We start from the raw sequence: 22,042 nt of genomic DNA, 5'->3' as shown, positions 1-22,042 counted from the left end.
GCAAATGACGTTCTAGTTTCTTCACAGTTTGGGAGTCGTTTTCTGGCTCGATGCACTAAATCTGGAGCAGTGAGCGGGTAGCCCATGGCTAGGGTCTGGTATCCACTTGTGACTGCAATGTGGTATAACCTGTGTCAGCCCCGGGCCGGGGTCAGGGCTCCCCACTCTAGCCATAGCAGTGGCAGAGAATAAGCCCTGCCCCCCCTGCCCCCCATAGATTCCTGTCCCAGGAAAGACTGGCAGCCTCTGGGCACAACCCTTAGCCAGAAGCCCCCGATGAGATAGCCAGAAAGCCTCCCCAGCCTCTTCCGGCCACGGATGGTCTCATCTTCCCAGTTCCTCCTAGAAGGAAGAAAGAGGGCTGCAGAGAGGAGAGGTAGGAAGGGGGCACGGGTGCCCCAGGCGCTGTTTCATGTTCCAGGGACAAGGGGGGGGGTGTCAGGGAGGGGATAATGGAGCGTGACCCTCACAGAGGTCAGCGGCCTGGAGAGAAACCCGTGAGGCTGGTCGTACCCACCCTTGAATTCCATTCGGAGTGGCTCGGGGCTGCAGCTCTCAGCCCAGCAGCCAGCACCCGCTGGATCCCCTGGGTGGGGCTGCAGGTGGACATTTTCCATCTGCCCCACTGGGAAACCCTATTCTCTAGGAGCCTGTGCCTTTTGCCTAGTGAGGGTCAGATGCCACAGGTCACCTCCCCATCCCTTCGCTCAGTCAGAAACAGTTCTTGAGGGCCTACAGTATGTCGGGCACTGGCCTCAGAGGTGCGGACCCAGCCCGACAAAACCGACAAGGTCCCTGCCTGCTGTGGAGGAGACAGCCGAACCCACACATAAATCTGTGTCTGTCGCTGAGAAGGGCCATGAAGGAAAACAAAGCAGGCAGGGGCTCTCGCGGAATCTGTGGCCAGGGAAGCCTCTCTGAGGACGTCCAAGCAGAGACCTTGAGGGAGTGAGGCACACAGTCTCCTGGGGATGACGATGCCAGGCAGGGACCACCCCCACCTCGTACCCCACAGCATTAGGGCAACACCAGGAGGGCTTCTGGAAAGGAGCGGACACCGAGGGGTACCCCAGGGCCAAAAAGTGGAGGGGTTTGGAGTCTTGTAGAGCTGGGGCGTCCAGGCTTGCAGGCTTCTGAGCCCGCAGCCTCATTTCCCCTCTGATCTGATGGCCATGGGGCTCTCAGACTCAAGGCAGGGACGCTCCAGTCTTCTGACTTCTATCCCCCCTCGTGCCTTCCCTCTTCGTTAGTGGCCATGGCCTTCTCACAAGCACCCCTTCTCCATGTTTCCTTCAGCTGACTGCACCTCTGTCCAGGGTATCTCCCCTCTGTCTTTAAAGCTTGTGGAGACACGAGTGGAAAAAATGGAGGGATCTGTTCATGCAGAGAACAGATATCAAATGGCTGCTCTGTGCTAGGCAAGGAGCAGCCCGGGAAGGGGCCTCCGGAAGCTTGTAGAATGGACACCCAACCCAGGTTTGGGAGTTAGGGAAGACTTCCTGGAGGAGGTGATAACAAAGTTGAGACCGAATACGCGTAGGAGTTTGCCAGCGTGTCCTCTGCACCTAGAACACTGCTCGATACATACTAGGTGCTCAGTAATTATTTGTTGGATGAATTAGTGAATGAGGAAGAATGTTCCAGTTGGGAAAACAGCATGAGCACAGATTCAGCAGGTACCAGATCCGGGTGGTGGTGGAGCTGGGAGCCAGAACTCAGACTCAGAATCTGCCTGTCACTGACACCCTCAGATGGCCTCCCAGACAGCACGGATCCGCGTGCCATCACCACCTAGCAGAGTCTAGAATGTCGGAGGTGCTCAGTTAGTATTTGTTGAAGGAATGCAAGGGAGAGATTTTGGAGCTGGTGTGTCCCAACCATCTCATAAGATGGGATGAGGAGAGTGTCAGTAGGGGGGTGCCCGGGATGTCTCTCGTTCAACAAACGTTGTTCAGCGCCAGCCATGTGCTGGGCCCTGGGGGCACAATGGTGAACAGAACCGGACGTGGCTCCCACCCTTCAGGGGCTTAGTGGGGGGAACAGAGGGAAATAGAGTCACATAATTATAAGGTGAGATTGGAGCCCCCAGGAAAATCCCAGGGGGCCAGTGCAGCCAAAATCTGAGCTAGACTGGGGGGTTCAGAGAAAGTTCTGGAGGAAATGGGACTTGGCTGAGATGTGAAGGCTGAGTAGACGTGAACGGGGGTAAAGATGAGAAAAGAATTCTGGTGGATGGACAGCACCGGCGGCTCAGAGGCCGAGAAGCACCTCGTTCCTGTGAGGGGGTGAAAGAGGGCCCCGCGTGGCCGAGGCAGATGAGGACAGGAGGGCTGGTGAAGGAAAGGGGCTGGAGACCTGGGCAGGGCCGGGCCGTGCAGGTTCGTGGAAGGGATTCTCTGACGTTGATCTGAAGGTCAGCAGGGAGCCACTGGGCGGTCGTTGGAGCACAGGCCACACAATCAGATCCATGTTTGAAAGAGTTCATACCAGGCCCTGGTGGAGTCTCCATCGCAAGGCCCAGGCGGGAGGCCGCTGCGGCGGCCTAGGCGGGTAGACACTGGGAAGGGCAGACCAATGTTTCGGAGAAGAAGTTGCTTGGCCGACTCTGGTTTCTGGCTTAGCAACCGGATGCAGAGAGAATGTGTTGCCATTCACAGGGCCAGGGCCACGCTTCCCAGGGGAGATGCTGAGTTTGTTCTTGGACGAGTTGAGTCTAAAAGCACCTTTGTGACTTTCACGTGGCTTGTTCAGAACCCCTAGGGACCTCCAGGGAAGCTGGGGGTCCCTTGGCTGCTGCAGCCGGGGGTAAGGAGTGGGTCAGCCTGTCTGGCCCCTGCCAGTAACAGAAGCCAGAAGGGAGGCCCAGCGGGGTGAGGTCAGTCAGAGCCTGGCCACGGCGCTCCAGCCTGCCCGGGGCCTGTCAGTGGAGTGGTGACGGAGTGCATTTCTCTGCACCAGAATAGATTTGAGCTTAGCAGTTGGCTCTAAGTGCTTTTTGCCCTGACGTGTGGAAATGAGCGCTATGGGCAGCGGGAGGGCTGGGATGGGGGAGGGAGCCCAGGGGACGGGAGCCACAGCCTGCTGGGGCCTGCTGCTTGCCTGAATAAATACATGTTTCCCTGACAGCCACATCATAAACTGTCATCTTGGTGGGGAGTGGGGGGTGGGGGTGTTTCAGGGCAGAGAGGGGAGAGTGTGTCTGTGTGTGGGTAGTAATGGCCTATGGGTTGGTGCCCCAAAGTCCAGTGGCATCGGAGGACAGGAATATCTCAAGGTCCGGGTAAAATGGACAGAGCCCGGCAGCTTCTTCTCCCTTCTGTGTCTTCCTGCATTTAGCAAAGATCTTGGCCAGAGGCGCTAACTCTCCTCCAAGCCAGGAATTGGGAAGCAGGAGAAGCAGAATCTGAGATGGGCATTGAGGTGGGCTGGGAAGAGGCAATACAGAGCCCCTGGGGAACCAGGGGAAAATCCAGTGTGCCCACGCAGCCACCATCTGGATCTCTAGGGCTCAGTGCCAAACCTGGCCAAGGACACAGGGAAGAAGGAAGCAGTACAGTCCCCAGGGAAATACTTAGTGGTTGACATTTCTTGTAGGGGAACCAACGAACAGCTTTGGTATAGTAAAGGCTTCATTTAGGATCAGTGTCGCGCAACCCCTCATCCAGTGGCAAAGTCTATTCCCGTGGAGCGGTCATTGCCTTCGCCACTTCTGTGGGGTGTAGCCTGCGCTCAAGCAAAGCCTTCTGAGAGTTCTCCTTGAGAAGCCAGCTGTGAGCGTGGTTAGACTGCCTCTGTCTTGGCCTGAGAGAAGTGACAGGCTGCCTGCAATTCCCGTAATTGATGGCTCATGAGGCAGAGACAGTAAATAATTGTTCCACAAGTTTCGAGAGTGAGCGTAATTAGTACAGTTAACAATCTTAGGTGATTAATTGGTTCATTCAGTACCAGTGTGAATGGGGGAAAACGTGAGCAGGAGAGGGGGCTGGAGTCCCCCCAAACACCTAACTGTGGGCTGTGGCCCCCTTCTAGCCGGCATCTCATAGCCAAGTGGCATTCACCTTCTACAGCGAGGACTCCTGGGGCCAGGGCGGAGGGCAGGTCATAGGGCAGCGGCCAACACGATTTGGCCACGTTAGCAGCATCTCATGGGTGGAAAAGCTAGATTTGGCTCCCGTGGTGTTTTACCTGTTAGCCAAAGGTCAGAAAGCTGTTGTACGAGATAAGACCGGCCGATTGATTCTCGTAGGCGGGAGGGAGGAACTGATTCATGGAGTCCCAAACTCCCTGGGTTCGAAGGACCCAAGAGGTCATTTAACCAACCTCTTGGCTACCGTGCTGAACTGCTCTTGGGCGTTCCTGTCAGAAACTGGATCCTATTTTAAAATCCTCCAGGGAGAGATGTTCTAAACCAGGGGTAGCAAACAGCTCTCAAATCATGTGTCAACACCAGTTCACGGATAGAAGCTGCTTAGAGCCCTGGGCTGGGAACCCCAGGCTGAGTCTGGGGAATAGCACTGCGATCTCTTGGCACTTTCTGCCCTGCGTGCAGAATGGAGGAGGGGCAGCCTGTGTGCCAAGGATTTGCAGAACTAAAACCCACCTGGGTCACCCAGGCCTGCCTGATGCTTTCTTCCAAGTGTGGTTTCCTGGGACCTTCCGGATGGCCCTTTCGAAGCAAGAGTGGTCTTGGCCTCAGCTTCAGGGAACTGAGAGGGTGTGAGAAACAACCAGGGTGGAAACTGTAGACCCAGTTTGTTGGTCCCTTTCTGGCCCCCGCAAGATTACAGCCCAGAGCCCTGAGCCAGGGGAATGGAGAGTAGCGATTGGCTGGTCGGGTCATCCAGGCTCTACCTAGTCTCCACCAGGATACTGACCTTTCCGGGCAGATGGCAGCTTCTCCTTGCAAAGAGCTGGTGTATTGGGAGCTTGGGGACCAGGCAGAGCTGAGTCCCACGCATGGCCCTTCCTTACTCGAGCTGTGGATGGGTTTGAGCACTCAAAGCGTCTTTTGTGCCCTTTCTGATGAGACAAAGCCTCTGGGCCCTGGTGAGGACTGCCGTGGAGAAAGTGGATGCTACTTCTAGCACAGTGCTGGTCATCGGGCCCCTGGATTCTGTCCCCAAGACCCTCAGGGGCTTGAAGACCAATCTGATGTGGGGAACCTCGGAGAACAGACGGCTGCTATAGCTGCACCCATTCAACCCTCATCAAGCCAGGCTCCACCCCTGGGCCATGTTGTTTTTATTCCTTTCCCCACTACCCCTTTCTTAGGGACAGAGTGTATACTGGGTGTGCTGGATAGGGCAGACCAATAGCAATCACACCCCTTACACGGAGTCCCTAAGCCTGGGGCAGGGCTCTGGGGACAGAAGTTCTCTGGAGGTTGAGGTGGGACGAAGAAAGGGAGGAAGAGCAGGTGCAGGGAGGTCCGGAAGAGGCTTTTCGCTTTCACTGCCACAGAGCCAGCCGCGACCGGCTGCCTCCCCCAGCCAAAAGGCGAGGGAACACTCGCAGCAGAAAACATATACACATATTTGCAAGCTACAGTACAAACGAGCCGCAAACCTAATGATTCGTGATTATTATTTGAAGGGTCCCACTGTTACAGATTTATTTGTCATTTCTTGTAATAACACCAACGGTAATGAATTCATTTGTATTAATGTGAGTGTCACGAGGACTTCCGTCGAAATTCTGCATTAATTAATGTACCATTAAAACAAAGTGTCGCCCAATTAATATCAAATGGAGGTAAGGCTGCCAGGGTCCTCTTCATCTGGGTTTCATTTGTAATTCATGGTATTAGCACCCCTGCTTAATGAAAGTCATTTGCAATTCCTACCCGTGGTGTCTCCTACTTCCTGCGGGAAGGCCAGTGTGCCCCTCTTTCACTGGGCGCCCTGGGGCCAGGAGAAGCAGAGATGGGGAGCACTCTTTCTTGGTAGACATTGGTCTCCACGTTCGTAATTCCAGGAGGGGCTTGAGGGGACCTTTAGGGAGGTCCTAACCAAGTTGATCGTCAACTTGAACCACCAGGAAGGTGTGTGGAACCTCTTTCTCTGGGTTCTGTTAGAAAAGGGAAGGCTGGTTTCTTTCTTTCTTTAAATTTTTTAAAAATTTATTATTTTTTTAGTGTTTATCTTTATTTTTGAGACAGAGAGAGACAGAGCATGAGCGGGGGAAAGGCAGAGAGAGAGGGAGACACAGAATCCGAAGCAGGCTCCAGGCTCTGAGCACAGAGCCCGACGCGGGGCTCGAACTCGTCAACTGCGAGATCATGACCCGAGCCGAAGTCGGACGCTCAGCCGACTGAGCCACCCAGGCACCCCTAAAATTTATTATTTTTGAGAGAGTGAGAGAAAGCACGTGAGGGGGGGAAGGGGCAGAGAGAGGGGGGAGGAGAGAGGATCCAAAGTATGCTCTGTGCTGATAGCATAGAGCCCAATGCGGGGCTCGACAGACCATGACCTGAGCTGAACTCGACAGACCATGACCTGAGCGCTTAACTGACTGAGCCACCCAGGTGCCCCTTGGCTGGTTTGTTTCTTGGTCAAGTCTGGTCTTAACGGAGGCAGCCATGGCTACCATAGGACTGCCTTACCCTGGGCAGAGCAGAGTGCTTCTGGGATTCTGGGTCTCCGTCTTTTCTCGGGGTCGGTCTAGTAGTCTTCTCATGGTTTTGTGTGCCAGGCTTCTGGCTGTCCCTAAAACCAGTGACGGAGCCCATGTGCCTTGATGTACCAGCCACAGTAGACCAAGGAATTGGAACCCCTGCCGTGTGCCTCCCACACCTCCCTCAAAGGGTGCCCACCTCCCCAGATCTGTGGGAACAGATGCTCCATGCCACCCCAGCCTTTAGAGCCCTCACGGTCCCCTACTATGGGAACGTTCCCAAGGACAACAGAGAGGGGTATCCTCCCTCCTCGGGTATGTTCCTTGGGTGTCTGGACCTCCCTGGGCCATCCTTACCCAAGCAGGAGAGTGTCATCCATGTGACCTCCATCAAGTCCCCTCTGCTCTCTGGGTCTCAGCGTTCTCATCTGTAGAGTAGTGACTGGGAAGGGCAGCGCTCCACCCTGGCTGTGCCTGAGAATTCCTCGGGGAATTTAGAAGCACAGAGGCTGGGGAGGGTCCTGGCACTGATATTGTTTCCAAGCTCTCCAAGATTCCAAGCCCTGGCCTAGGTGATTCTTCAAGTCCTTTGTAGCCAGGATAATTCCAGTCTCTGCCTCTTGACTCTTCAGCCATTTCCCAGCTCCCCCACCCCCACCAAGGCCAGTGAGTTCCTTCAGCTGCCCTCTCTCTGCCTGGGTCCTGGGCCCACCAACCCCCTCTCTCCAGCCCTCAGCTCCCCTGCAGCCTATGTGTGGTCTCCCCCAGACTGTCGGCCCTTAAGCCCCTGGGCTCCAAGTGACAGGTTCTACTTATCACATCACACTGCCTAAAGGGCTGGCAGCATTAGCCACCGGGATTGGGGATCTAACAGGGAAAAACGCACCAGGCCTGTGCTGCCTCCTTTACCCACCCCTTCAAAACGCACACCCCAGCTGGGGATAAAGGGGCACACTGGTGGGCGGAACCTGAGGGGCATGGGGAGGAGAGATGAGCAGAAGTTGTGTTACTTGAGCTGTCTCCTTTTTCAGAATCCACTTATTAGCCTCAGCTTCCCATAGATGTAAGGCCTGCCCTAAGGAGATTTGCATATTCATTTTGTTTAACGTGATTCATCATTATGCAGGGGAATGAATTTGGGGGCGGGGAGATGGAGCCCCATTTGTGAGCCACGGAGCCGTGCACCAAAAGCTCAGGGCAGCATTGGAGGCACCACACGGCCAGCGGGCTCCCCTGGGACAGAGATGGGGTGAAGGCCACAAGGAGGCTTTCCCTCAGCCTTTTATCCAGGCCTTTTGTCTCTGCTGAGAGCAGAGCAAGGACCTCACCCTTCAGAAGCATCCCCTCCCCTTCCAGACCTCCCCACCAGAAGTAACATTTGCAAAGCACTTTACAGTTTATAGACCCTTACACGCACCCCGAGAAGGAATAACATTATGATAGAGCCTAAGGTGTATTGAGCAGCGATTTTGCACAAAGCACTCATCGTGTGTTATCTCCTGTAAGCCTCATGATAATCCTGTGAGATAGATCTTCTTATTCCCATCTCACTGTAAGGAAACTGAGCTTCAGAGAGGTTGTCTAGCTTCCCTAAAGTCACACAGCAAATAAGGGCTGGAGCTGGGACTCACACTATAGTTTCCCTGATGTATTTGCTCTTTCAAAGCCTCCCTTTGTCGTGTCTGTCTTCCTCCCCATAAATAACCACCTGGAATTGCTCATAACCATTTCTCTTTCGGAGGGGTGAAGAGTGTGAGTGTGGCCAACATAGTCTTGAACTGTGTTATTCGATAAATGTGTTTGGGATCGCTGGATGAAAGAACTGGACAGCTCCTGATAGATGACTAACTCTTACACTTCCAGCACCTTCCTGGTGACGTCTGACACTTGTCGCTTTCTGAACCTGGAGCCTCTGGGTGGCCTGAGTTGTCCTGTGGCAAGCCCCTTAAATGTCACTAGTAGACCCTGGCACTTAGCTGGTGTGACAGGATTCCCAGTTTCTCAAGGTCATCTTGGCCATCCCCCTGCCTCCTAGACCTCGTACACTTTGCTCACTCATCACTGAGCATAATATAGCATGGTGGTTAAGAGCTTGGGCCCTCGAGCAGCCTGCCTGGGTACAAATCCCAGGATTCCTGCTTACTACCACATGGCCTTGGACATCTGGATAATGGGAATGGTAATAGTGTCTGCTCCAAGGCTTCCATAAGGACTGTACGAGATAGTGCATGGAAAGTGCTTAAAACAGGGCCTGACATATACGATGTCTTCAATAGATGTGAGTTATTACCTGAGATCCACAGAAGTCTTTTCCTTACTTAAAAAAAATCCCAGGAGACTCCATGCATCTATTCATTGTCATTTTCCGTAATCTAGCAAACCTCAAGACGACCTCATGCCTCAGCTGATCCCTGTTTCCATTCAGAACTCAGCACCCTACAGTCCTGGGCTCAGGGACGGTGTCCTGGAACCTAGACAACCCAGGTTCTGTCCCTCCAGGGTAGCTTTTTAGAATTCTTCTGTAGATCAAATCCGACCTTTCCCTAGTTTTTTTTTTCTCTTCAAATTATCTACTTCTGCAGAAGGTGGTGATTTTTATTTTGACCTTTGAGTTTTCAAAGCACTTCCTCCCCTGTTAACTCATTTTGTCTCCCCTGCAGCGCTATGTGGAAGGCAGTACGGGAATTGTTATACCCATTTCCTGGGTGGGAAAACCGAGGCATCAATGTTTGCATTAATGCTCTGTGACAACAGAGAAGGAAGTCCTGCAGATGGTTATTGGAAAACCAGAATGCGACCCAACATTTCAGAACTGTTGTTTCTGGATTTTTTTCCAGTCGGGCCAACATGCATGGGGAGTAATCATCACCTAATGAATGCTCCCAGGTCTCCAGAAGCTGGTTTCTAAGTCCCTGCCGGGGGAGGGAGGCGGGCTGGCTTCCAGGAGCCAATCAGCTTAACTTTCAAGTCGGGGAGGGGTGTGAGAGTAAAGCTAAACAGCCCAGGTCATCTGGATCCACTCCTCCGCTCTGTCACTCCTCCCATAACACACAGAGGGAAGCTGAAACCGGTTCCCTGGGGGAGGGTGCGGCACTGCCTGGTGTTGAAAGCAGCATGCTGTGGGGACTGGGGCCGGTGTGGGCACAGGGGACACCCCACCATCATGGCGCTCCTGTCCTGTGCTCTCTGCACATGGCCTTCAGCCAGCTGCTGGCCTGTCCATGGTGCCCTGTGCTCCCGCAGGTCAGCAAGTGAGAAGGTATAGAAGGCGTCTGGGGGAGGACAGGTGCGTGGACAGCCCTGGAATGTGGTGCTAATGGGAGGTGGCACTTGGTGGAGGAGGTGCCTTGGAACTCTACTGCCGCTCCTTATATAGGAAGGACACTGGGCTGGAGCTGGGGTGGGGTTGCTGCAGTGAGGGGTGAGAAAAATGGCCTGGGGTTTCCTTAACCTCTGAATGAGGAGGAGCGGGGGCCTTTGCACACTTAAGGATCATACCTCGCTCTGAAAATCAAGCTTCTGAGAAGGGAGGGAGGGCCCAGATGTCTGTTGGATGAGGCTTCTCCCAGCCCTGAACACCCAGCACGTGTGTAAAGGCCAGGGTCCATGTGTGTGGGGTGGAGAGAGAGCATCTCAACCTCAGCCTGGGCACATATGCCTAGAAACCTGGGGAGCCAACAGCCTTTTCCAGGAAGGGAGTGTCGTCTCTATATGCTGGATGGTGATGCCTACTCTCCAGGGAAAATACCAGAAGGAATTTGGATGGAGGACACAGAGCACCATAAGCAAAGGCTAGAGGTCGGCACCCTGGGGGCTGCCGTGTAGAACAGTCTGGCCAAAGCAGAGTGTCTCAGTGGGGCAAAAATGAAAGCTGAGTTTAGAGAGGGAAGCTTTGGTCAGACTGTGGTGACATTCAAGGCCCAGGAGACCTTGCCTTGGAGGCAGTGATAGTGTCTGAGGAGGAGAACAAGCTGGGAGATCAGTGCTTTAGGGCAGTGACTTTCTGGGATCAATTACAGGGTCAAGGCCAAAAAAAAAAGAGGAAGGGTTGCAGTAGACCAGCCTGTAGGGAGATATAATTTTTTCCACTTTTATATTAATTTTTATCAGAGTCATATTTGCATGAGTTTAAAAGTCAGGTAGTAAAGCCCCGTCTCGCCCTTTCTCATTCCTGATTCCCACCCTGAGACAATCTCTTTCAATTTATGATCGTTACCTTCTTATTTCCAAATTGCATGCGTGTACATTTTTCAGTTTTAGATATTGACTTCCAGCTCTGAAGGATGAGAATGGCACTTTTGCCCCACCCTCTACCTCATCTCTGCAGCGCACGCACACACCCCACTCCTAACATGCTCTACCCATCTGCCCGACTTAACCAGAGCCCACACGACATTCAGTGTCTAAGGCATTGTGACTGTGTACATATTATTCAAGCTGTGCCACATAGCGTACTGAAATTAAAAAAAAAATCCTTTTTTGTTTTCTCTAGAGTTAATGATTACCTCTCTTTCTTATTTGTTTGCTTAGGGTTCTGTGAACCTATCACTTATTCTAAATATTCTGACATAATTAAGTACCTCCTCTCAGTATATTAAAAGTATAGTGATTTTTTTAATCAGTTTGTATTTCTCTTGGCAGCATTCCCCTTGGAGCATCCATCCTCCAGCTCCACTCCAGACGGGCTGTGCTCTGGTTCACTTTGCTCTTCTGGAGGCTAAGTGGCTGAAGACACCTGTGTGGGGCATGGGGGATGAGAGGGGAATCACCCAGAGAATTTCTTTGTCTCTTTCTACGTGGGTCCCATAGCTTCCTCTTTCTTGGTTCACACCCTCTGAAAAGGGATTCATGGGATTTTTTTTACTGTGTTTGAAAAATGTGTTTATTCTAAACACATATTTGTTGATAGTTTAGCTGGGTATAGAATTCTAGAATGAAATCGTTTTCCTCATAATGTAAAGTCATTTCTCCTTTGCCTATAATGTTGCTGTTAAGAACTTCAGTGCCATTTTGGTTCCTGATCCTTTGACTGTAGACGTTTGTTTTCTCTCTGAATGTGTCTCAGATTTTTTTTTTTTTAATCTGAGTGTTTGGAAACTTCATAGTTTTATGCTTCAGTGTGGGTCTGTCTTCAAAACACAGTGGCCTCTTTCCATCTGGAAACATGTCATTCAGATCTGGGAGTTTTTTTACCTCTCTTTTCAGATAATTTCCTTCCCTTCACTTGCCCTGTTTCCTCTCTCTCTGGAACTCCTATTAGTTGGGTGTTGGATCTTCTGAACTACTTCTCTAATTTTCTTATTTTCTCCCCCAGTCTCCATCTCTTTGAGTTTTGTCCTACTTTTGGGGAAATTTCTTTATCTTCCAACTCTTCCATTAAGTTTTCATTTCTATTATCTCTTCCTCTTGGAATGTTCTGATTTCAAAGATGCTATGTCTTGTCTCTCTGGATGTTAAAGACATTCACTTTTGGGGTGCCTGAGTGACTCAGTCAGTTAAGGATCCAACTTGATTTCAGCTCAGCTCATGATCTCATGGTCATGAGATCAAGCCCTGTGTTGGGCTCCGTGCTAAGCATGGAGCCTGCGTGGGATTCTCTCTCTCTCCCCCTCTCTCTGTCCCTCCCCTACTCGTGCATGCACTCACATACACATGCACTCTCTTGCTGTCTCTCAAAATAATTAATTAAACATTTGAAAAAAGTTACTTTTGTTATTCCTTCCCACTGTCCCCCTACCCACCCCTGTCTGTCTTTCATAGTAGAGGCTCTTCTCAAATGTTTCATGACCCTCAGTTGTATGTTTATATTTAAGAGTGTGTTCACATTTAGGCACATGGAAACCTGCTGTGTGTGTTAGGGCAGGGTAGGGTGGAGTGCTCTTGTCAACCAGCAGACTTCACTATGGGGTGATTTGGTGAGGACCTAGCTGTTTCCTTGTGAGAACTCTACCATGTTAATATTAGTGTTTTCTCTTGGGCCAGTTTTCCTATCTCCTGCCAGGCTGTCAGTCTTCAAGAGGCCGACTGGCTAAAGAGGCCTGATTGGGGATGGGAGCGGAGGAGAGATGCAGATTTTCATTGGACCTCCTTGTTTTCAGTGCCTTATCCAGCTCCCAGCCTGGGTCCAGAGCCTGACTAACTTGGCCCCTTGAGAAAGTAGACCTCCTGTCTTCTGCACAAGCCAAAGAAGGCATTTGGGAGTCTGACTACTCTTTAAAGATTTGCGGTTGGTCTCCCTGGTTTGGGCATCACCTGGTATCTCCAGCTTCTGATTTTCCAGGGTTCTGAGTTGCCAGCCTGAGCTTTGGCTTGCCCCTCTTTCCTAAGGCAGGCTCCTGTCCCATCAATTCCTAGTTTCCAGGATTTTGTCAACGTCTCTTGTCTGCTTTTGCCTCCTCTCCTGTTCTTTTTGTCCTTGTGGACCTATGCATTTTTAATTATCATATTGTCATTTTGGTGAGGGGTTGGGACAAAAACAGAAATAAATGGACGTGTTCAACCTGCCCTGTTGAATAGGAAGTCCCGATTCTGTTAAAACATTTATTGAATGCCTTCTATAGATTTGCAAGTGACGATGCTAGGTGTCACTGCAGAGGTGGCCAAGGTAAATAACAAAGAGAAAAGGAAGGATGTGAGGAATGTTGAAGCAAGAATTGTCAGGTGCTGGTGCCTGATGAAGAATGGGGGGCAAGTCCAAGATCATGCTGGCAGGCAAAGACCCTCACAGGTGTGGGGAAGTCAGGTCTGCACTTTGATGGGTGTCTTCCTGGGATTCAGAATGGGCAGTGCACAGCTGGAGGCCAAGAAGGAGGGAGGGACTCAGATGGACAGGCCAGAGCTGGCCCCAAGGAGATGTGGAATAGCTAGGAAAGTGCTTTAATCATGCCAGGGTGTGTGGCACTCAGAGCTCAGCCCTTTGGGGCTCCTTGTGCCCACAGGGCTTGTTCCTCCACCCAGCAGTCTGCCCAGCTTTCAGGGAAGACCCAGCACCTTTTGGGGTCCAGTGCACATCATGTGAGAGACAGCAGACACTGATAGAGAAAAGAGACCTTGTGAATTGATCTCTTCTGGACTCTTCTGCAGAGAGACGTGCTGGAGTGCCCATTATACACATGCGGGCTTGTGCACAAGCCAGTGTGCCCTCTCCGTGACCAGGAGGGGACCACCTGAGACATCCATCGGGGCCCTGTGGGCACTTGCCTCTCCAGGTCCCCCTCGAAGCACTGTTTCTCCCTTTGGACCTACTTTCAGCTGGAGCTTGCACAAGAAAGAGTGTGCGAGCTCCACACCCTTTCTTTCTCAAAGAAATATGGTCCATTTCTCACAGACCCCGTTTCTCCCCTTCCCTAAGCTGGAATGCCACAAAGCCTCTATAGCTTCACATTTGGAATGACACCCTCCCCAAGACCCCAGTGGGCCCCTGCCTCCAGAGTCATCAGTGAAGTGGCACCTGCTGTGGCATTCGATGGAAACTAAAACACCAGCACCTCCCCTTTGCCCCAGGAGCCCCCTTGTCAGAAAGGCCTCTACTTCTGATTTGACTTCTTCTTGGCCCAGTGGGAGCTCATTTCCTGATTCCCAGTAGAAGTGTGCAAATTTTGGGACACTCTCTTCCTTCTGAGTTTTTGGGGGGCCAAAGCTCCCCATCAGCCTTCCTTTCTCCAGTGCAAACAACCCAGAGCCCCCCACCCCCACCCCGCCGTCTTTGGCTCCCATGTCATTCCCAGCCCTTCCAAGGAGGGAAGTGAGTGAATCAGCCCTACTTGAGCAGGGGCCCTGAGCCCACTCTCCACCCTCATCTGCAGGGTCCCTGAGGTCTGGGGACACAGAGGTGACCTGAACTTGAATCCTAAAATTCCATCACTCACTTACAAGCTGTGTAACTTGAGACAGATTGCTTCATTTCTCTGAGCTTTCATTCTTCCGCTCTGGAGGAAAAGGAGGTGATGAGATAATATTTGATGGCTCCCCGGCCTGAGGATGGAGGAGTGAGCTCTCTCCCTGCCCCACCCCACCTCGGGCGGGGGGCGGGGGGAGGGGGGAAGAGGGCGGGCAGCAGCCCAGCCTCTGAGCAGCATGTGCACGTTCCAGGAGTGTCTGTTCCCAGCTCCGATTCACCAAGGCGCCCGCACCGTGTCAGAACTCCATCTGTCAGGAATTTATTACTAATGCATTTTATAACAGGCTTTATAATAAGATATTAAAGACTGTGGCGGCATCCAGCAAGCATTCCATAAATATTAATAACGCCTTTAGAGACGACACCTACAGTGGAAATGGTAGGGCTTCTTGCGGGGGTGGGGTCGAAGGTACAGAATAAATCGAATTGAGGAGGGTACACCGCTAAGATGAGAGGGTACGGTGTGCTCTACTTCCTTTCTCTTGGCGCCTCGAACTTTTGTACTTTTCCTTTGTTCACAACTTTCCCTCTGCACTGTCTCTTTTTCTCCCTTTCAGTTTCTTCCTCTTTCCTTCCCTCTCTCTTCTTAGGCGTGCTCTCCCACCTCACCCCCATCGCCCTTTGCTCCCCTGTTGTGCTCTTTCACTGTCCCCTCCTAGTTTCCTTTGTCCCCTGTCACCTTCTTCTCCCTCCCCTGCCCCCTTCCTTACCGTCTCTCCTTCTCCGTTTCCTGTGCCCTCCCTCTCTGCCGCTCCACCTGCCCGGCCCCTTCCTCCCTTCTGCACGCACCCCCCACCCCACCCCACTGTTCCAGTGAGCACCCCGAGCCACCTCTGTAGAAGCCTGGAGTGTAATGTAACTCACACTGCATGTGAGAAGTGAGCTATTTATCATTATTATTAACGAACAAGATCCCTTGCACAGCAGAACATTCCCAGAGTCTATTCCCTTGTCACCCCAGGAGTAGCAAAAAGATTTATTTGTCTCTGAATTGCACAGGGTGGCCCATTTGCAGCGGGTCCATCAGAAGTGGCGTGGAGCTTAACCGGGAACTGGAAGAGGCGGGGGCCTGCCCTGTCTGCGACCTGTGTGGAGCGGGCCCCTGCTGAGAGGGACCCAGCTGGCAGTGCAAGTGTTTTGCGGGGGGGGTGGTGCCTAAACACTGGTCCCTGCCTCCCAGGAGGCATGGGCGGTGCATCTGGGGAGATTTCCCTTGAAATGGCCCAGAACCTATGAGGGAGTGGGCAGGCCTGGGCGGGAGAAGGAACGGTCATAGAGGAAGGGGTGCTAAGAGCAGAACTGGGGCAGAGAAGCAAACCAAGAGGCCTATCTCAGAGGCAGGAGTAATCACGCCCCGTGGAACCTTTCCTCCAAAGACCAGCCACCCCTTTCCAACAAGAAAGTGGACTCAGGGCCAAGTCTACAATGAACATGTGGGGAGAAGTTGCCCTAGAATGGGGCGGCCCACGTCGACTGGAATGGGCCTTTTGGCCCTGCCTCCACAGCTCAGGACCACCCTGGCAATGCTTCTGTAGACCCCTGAACCCCAAGCCTAGACTCCGTAGGAGTACCTGCCCCTGGTTTCCTTGCCTCCAGGTGGGCAGAGCCTGGCCTTGCAGAGCATTGCTCATCCAGGCCTGTCTTGGCTGAGTGTGTCAAGCCCATGATCAAGCTGTCCCCTGCCTGCCCCTGCCACCTCCACATTCATGCTGATCATTGCAATGACCTGAATGGATTTGCATGTTAAATGGAGTGTCTGGGGACGCTTAAAAAGGAGAGGGAGCCCGCATTCATTCATCTAGGCTGTTTTATTCTTCTCCCCATTATTACCTCCCTTGCCCCCAGCAGTCTAGGAGCAGTGGTAGGGAGCTTTGCTTTCTGTGGCCCAGCCTGGGCGTTAAAAGGACGGAATCCCTGCAGGCAAGAGTCAGGCTGAGCCTGGGGCAGAGCTGCAGGAATGAGGAGGCCTTGCCTGTGGCTGGATACATTCTGGGGGTGCCACGGGGCAGGCAGGAGCTGAGACCCATGGAGGACAGTGTAAGCCAAGGGGGTAGCCATGGGAAGGACAGCCCAGATTGAGTCTCTACGCCACAGCCAGGGATAGAAAATGAAGTCCAGGCAGGGCCTGTGACGACCAGGGTAGGGGAGGCTCTCAGAGGCCCTTGTCTCTGCTTTTCTGTCTCACTGTGCTCATTGTCATCGCTGCACATGGGCTTCCTTGGCCTGCCCGTGGCTTCTCTGCTGCCTGGTAACTGTGGCTTTCTGCTTGCCATGGTGCCCACCCCAGCCCGAACAGATAGCAAGAACCTTTGTCAGGTTTGTGCAGAAAATTGGTTTGACTTGCAAGGCCCCATCTGATTGGCCTGTTTGAGTCAGGTGATTACCCCTGGACCAATCAGATGTGGCCTAGGTCTGAAGGCGCTTGGTACAAACGTGGCTGCCTACATCCATCCCCTTGAGCAGAACTGTGAGTACAAAGAGCATCTTTACTTAGAAAAAGTGTGGGTGGGGAGGCAGGGGTTGGCAGTCTCTGGATGGGGCAAATAAAGCACTATATGTAAGGCGAGGCATCATATTTCCAATCGTGGCTGGACTGGATAATCCCCAAGGCTCCTTCCTGCTCCTACATGCAAGCCGTCCCCGAGTGGTGCATGGTCAGGCCTGGCCTCGGGTTCAGGAGCTGTCTCCAGGCCCCCCCTCCGACCCCTTCCCCAGACCCCAGCCCTCCTCTCCCAGGCCCTCCAAACCGGCTGGGGAGGGTCTCCAGATCTTCTCCTACCCTGGATCTGTCCGCAGCAGCCATGAACCAATCAACAAAGATGTTCTCTTTCTGAATTTTTAAATGCCCGTTTGTCTAGGTTGATGATGAAGAGATTGATTGGCTGTTTTTAATATCTCCCTTTAAATAGAGCTCGTCTCACCCTGCTTGTGATGGTATTTTATTACCATAATAATAATTGCAACGACCATTTATTGAGTATGGTTCAATATTGCCGTGTGCCTGGCTCAGCAAGAAGTTTTTTGGGTTTTTTTTTTTTTTTTCCGTACCTTGTCTCACTTAATTCTTTCTTACAACCCTGGAGGTAGGTACTGTTAACAACTCCATTTTTACATTTTCCCTGGTACAGGGAAACTGAGCCAAAAGAGTAAGTTCAACAGTGTAAGTTTGAGGTCTCCAGCCAATAAGTGGAGAGAGAGGCTGGGACTCAAACTTGCGGGGGGGGGGGTGGTGGGGGGGCGGGGGGGTAGTCTAACTCAGCATCTCTGCTCTGAGTCACCAAGTTCTACTGTCTGCTTGGAAGCCCAGGTGTACCTGGCTTCACAGAAGAAATCTGCTTGCATTGAAGGGGCAGATCTTTAAAGGGGGTACATCTGCACATTCGCATGAAATAGCTTTGTACTTGGAAAAGCCCCCTTGTCGGTGCTGATGAGCACCACCCCCCGCCCCATTCCCCTGATAGAGCATGGCACCCGGGACCTGAAAAGCAGGAAGTCAGCATTCTTTTCCCTCCAATGGCTTGTCCCTTCTAAGTATATGAATGGCTCTTTGCCAGGCCCGTTTAAAACCTTTCCTAAGTTACGCACAAATTAAATGGGTTTTCACTGCTGGGCATGAAACATAATCTAAGAAGGTCAGACACAGGGCCATTCCCTCTTTTTCCCCCTTTCCCCTGTCTTCTTGGATCTCGCTTTAAATCCTCTAATCAGTTGCCCAGAGAGCCTTTGCCCCGGACCGTGAGGTATGCACGGGTGAAATGTCCCCTGCTCCCCGAGGCAGGGGGCTGCAGAGCTGACATTCTCGAGGGAGCCATCCCTCCCCTCTGGGCGCTGGCTCCGTGTGGGGTGTACTCTGAAGTGCTGTCTAGCGGCCTCACAGGGGGCTGGCTGCTCTGAAATGGGAACATGTCCCTCCCTCCGGTGGCAGAACCCAGGCCCTGATGGAATGGCTTGGAGGGTTAGGCTGGCTCCGGTGCTCACGTGTGCTGTGCGTGTTGGATCTAGAGGGAGAACTGTAGTTTGGCTGAGAGGCTTGTAAAGATCTCCTTGAGCCCCGTGCCGTCGTGGTGGCATGTGAGGGCGGGGACCGGCTCCAGTGAGCCCAGTGCCAGAGGGCCTCAGACTTCGGGGCCCTGCGTGCGGTGGCCCCGGGTATGTATGTGCAGAGTGCCTGTATCCATCAGATCCCCGGGGAACAGTTCATCTCAGTTCCAATAAAGGCATTTCAGTGAAGAGACATCTTACAGCAGGTGGGCAGGGCGAGGGGGCATGAAGGGCTGTTGAGGCACCTGAGACCAGCAGCAGCCCTTAGGGCTGCAGGGAAAAGGGGAGGGGATAGCGCTGCCTGCCTGGACCCCACTGAAGGCTGCAGCCAGGGAGGAGGGGCGGCTGGCCTGGAGCTGGAGGGAGTGGAAAAGTATCCCCCAGGGTCCTTCTCCTCCTGCCTCTTTCCCAAACTCTGAGCTCCTGCCAGCACCTCCCCCTGGCAGAAGCTAGTCTGCAAGGGAGCCTGGGGGTGGATGCTGTCCACTGAGGTCTTGCAGGGGGCAGGGGGGTGGGGAGACAGAGCAGGGTACTCTGTGCATCTGGAGGGTGCAGACAGAGGATGCCCAGCACGGTATTATTAATATTCATCGTGCGTCTTGACACCTGCCTGCCCTCCCCTCGAAGGCATTCTTGTCTACAAGTCTTCTGGAAGCCACCAGATGACAAAAATCGCAACTGCCAACTTCTAAGCACTTATTACATGCTGGGAAATTTGCACTCCTGAGCTTACGTTCTCTTCACACTAACCTTATGGGACGTTATTGACTCCGGTGGACAGAGAGGAGATTAAGGATCAGAGAGATTAAGGAACCCAAAGACACACAGTGAGGCTGGGGCTCCAGCAGAGGCCTATCGACCCCTGAAATCCTGGCACTTGTCCGCTCTGCCCCCTTGCACACTTGATGCTCTTCTGGAGGGAAAGAGAGCATCTGTTTTCCAAGCCACCGAGCTGAGGAGGGAAAGCCTAGCAAAGGAAAAGGAGGTTCAGAGGCTCCAAGGTGTGAGGCAGCCTGCTGGGTTTGGAAAGTACAAATAGCTCAACCTACCAGGAAATATTAAACTGATAAGAATAGATGCTACACATGATCTTAGCTAAAGGCCACGAAGGGATACCTGCCAGGAAATAAAGTATGAAGGAGGAGACGGGGCCAGACCATGAGGGCCTGTGTCCTATGCAAAGGGGCACTGGGGAGTCATGGATGGTGTGGAGGAGAGGGGCCTCCCTATCTGCCTCCTGTGCTCAGTGCTGGTGGGAGAAGGACAGGTTATGAGCCTGTTTATTCAGCCTGACACATGCTCAGCGATGGGGGAGAATCAGCACACTCAGAAAGAAACAATGGCAACTCCATCACATCGTTCTCCCGAGGCCCCTTCCAGCCTAAGCAGGGTCTTGTAAAGAACACTCAAGCAGATAGTCCCCGGGGAAGGGTTGCCAGCATGCCCCAGTGAAAGAAGTTGCTCAAAGCGGTGACACAGGGCCCACGTCATGGCCAGCAGCACAGACAGGAGGCAGCAACGCGGATGCCTTCCTCGAGAGAGACCCTGCAGGTGTCGGAAGGGACCCAGTCATTATCCCAGCGTGAAAAAAACGCAGGACCAGGAATACTGTCTCTGCCCTCAGGGAACTTACGGGCTAGTCCCACACTCCTGGCCAGGAGGCTTCACTCAGGCTGGCAGCTGACCCCTTCACACAGAAGAGTCAGGACGAGAACTGCCATGGGTGTTTTAGAGAAGTATTTAGCGTAGAGCTTAAGATCGGTGGCTTAGAATTGGACCTGATTTCAAGGCCACCTTCTACCATTGCCTAGCTGTGTGCCTTGGGCAAGGCACTTCACCTCTCTGAGCCTTAGCTTCCTAAACCGGATACTAGCTGCCACGTAGAAAGCTACTTGTCACAGAGGTGACAGACGCAGCGCACAGCACAGGACCTGGCACGTAACAGTCAGTCGACGGGAGCGGGGATTGTTTTTACCCTCTCGTCTCCACGAAGAGCCTCATTAGCTTGCCCATCTTCAGATGTGCCCAGAGCTCACTAAATTATGAATCAGTTCCTTCGCCCAGCGTTTTGCCGGCGTGGCTCGCGTGCCAGGCCCTGTGGCGGGCGCTGCGGCGACGAGAGCTGACCGTCGGGCAGAGATGCAAACAGATCCCGAGAATGTGCTGAGCGCTCTCTGGGCGGCTCGCGCATGTCTTGAGAGAGGACACTGACTGAACACCTGCCGTGTGCCAGGCACTGTGCTAGGCAAGGCAGCTGGAGCCCTGTGGCTTCCACGGGGCACGGGCGCTGTGAGGGAAGACAGGTGGGGGCCAAGGAATTATAGAAGATATGTGGATGATGAAAACATCCAGGGTGAGGTGGGAACCTTAATATAAACAGCGGGGGAGGGTGGGGGCGGGGGAGGGGCTGACCTGCCTTAAGGGTCTAGAAGATTCCATAAGGAAGCAATATTTCACCAAAGACCCCAAGTCGGAAAAGGGCAGGGGTCCGTACGTAGTGTATAGCAGAGGGAATCATGGCAGGCTCCCAGGAGGTAGTAATATTGGAGTGGGTCTTGTGGGCCTCTCGTGGCGGGCTGCCATGGCCCAGGGATGGCTTGTGGATGCCCTACCCCAGGGCAATCCGAGTAACCTCTATGCTGCCAGCAAAGCCCTCGGGGCCCCCGGCCACCTGCCTGTAGTGCACACCTGTCAGCTCCCTGCCCTTGAACCTCCCGACACACTGACTCCCAGGTGCCCCACCGAACCCCCCGAGCCCGAGGCTTGGGCAGAAAGGGGCACTCAACGGATGAATCAGCACCGCCAAGAAACAGGGGGCTTGGGGACCAAAAGGCCCTCATCCAGAACTCCAGGATGAGCAGATCATCTTTAGAACTGGTGCTGTTACGGCCACCAGGAGGCCATCAAAAAAAGGAAAAAAAAAAAAAAAAACACACACCAGATACTGCATTTTAAATTCCTCTGAACCCTCTTAGAATAAAAATGACAAAGCTGCAGGTCCGGTTGGCTGGAGGGACGTGGTTAATGGGCTTCGGGGGAATAGTCACCGACGAAGGCAGCTGCTCCGAGCACTTCTCACCCTTTTGTTTGCTTTGCTTCACCCCCAGAACACACCGGTGGGGACACCCATCTTCATTGTGAACGCCACGGACCCCGACCTGGGTGCGGGCGGCAGTGTCCTCTACTCCTTCCAGCCCCCCTCCCTGTTCTTTGCCATCGACAGTGCCCGCGGCATCGTCACGGTGATCCGGGAGCTGGACTACGAGACTACGCAGGCCTACCAGCTCACCGTCAACGCCACGGTGAGTCCCGCGTGGATGTCTGCCTCCCCCCCCACCCCGGGGGAGAGCAACGGGACATCGGCGTCCTTCCCTGCTGGTCAGGCTCAGCCATCGTGATGCTGGCGATAGTCACAGGGAGACCAAGGGCCGGGCTGGGCTGAGCACTCGGGTGGATGGTCTCCATGAATCCCCACGGCAGCCCCAGCTC

General features: G+C 53.2%; 1 protein-coding gene and 1 non-coding gene across 2 annotated transcripts in view; one reads left to right on the top strand and one right to left on the bottom strand.

Annotated features, from left to right (window-relative positions):
- LOC116738373 (cadherin-23-like) overlaps positions 1-22,042 on the top strand; it is a 186,758-nt gene that overhangs the window by 86,641 nt on the left and 78,075 nt on the right. Inside the window, exon 9 of the mRNA XM_032595163.1 lies at positions 21,661-21,855. Within this exon, the coding sequence (XP_032451054.1) occupies positions 21,661-21,855 (195 nt within the window). The remainder of the gene's footprint in view (positions 1-21,660; positions 21,856-22,042) is intronic.
- On the bottom strand, positions 19,478-19,667 carry LOC115527873. The gene has a single exon (XR_003973092.1). It is a non-coding gene; the product is annotated as a U2 spliceosomal RNA (small nuclear RNA).

The sequence above is a fragment of the Lynx canadensis genome, chromosome D2 (assembly GCF_007474595.2).
Source record: "Lynx canadensis isolate LIC74 chromosome D2, mLynCan4.pri.v2, whole genome shotgun sequence".
In the NCBI taxonomy this organism is placed as follows: domain Eukaryota; kingdom Metazoa; phylum Chordata; class Mammalia; order Carnivora; family Felidae; genus Lynx; species Lynx canadensis.
The sequence above is the reverse complement of the archived record's forward strand: the minus strand, read 5'-3'. Positions and strand labels throughout refer to the sequence as shown.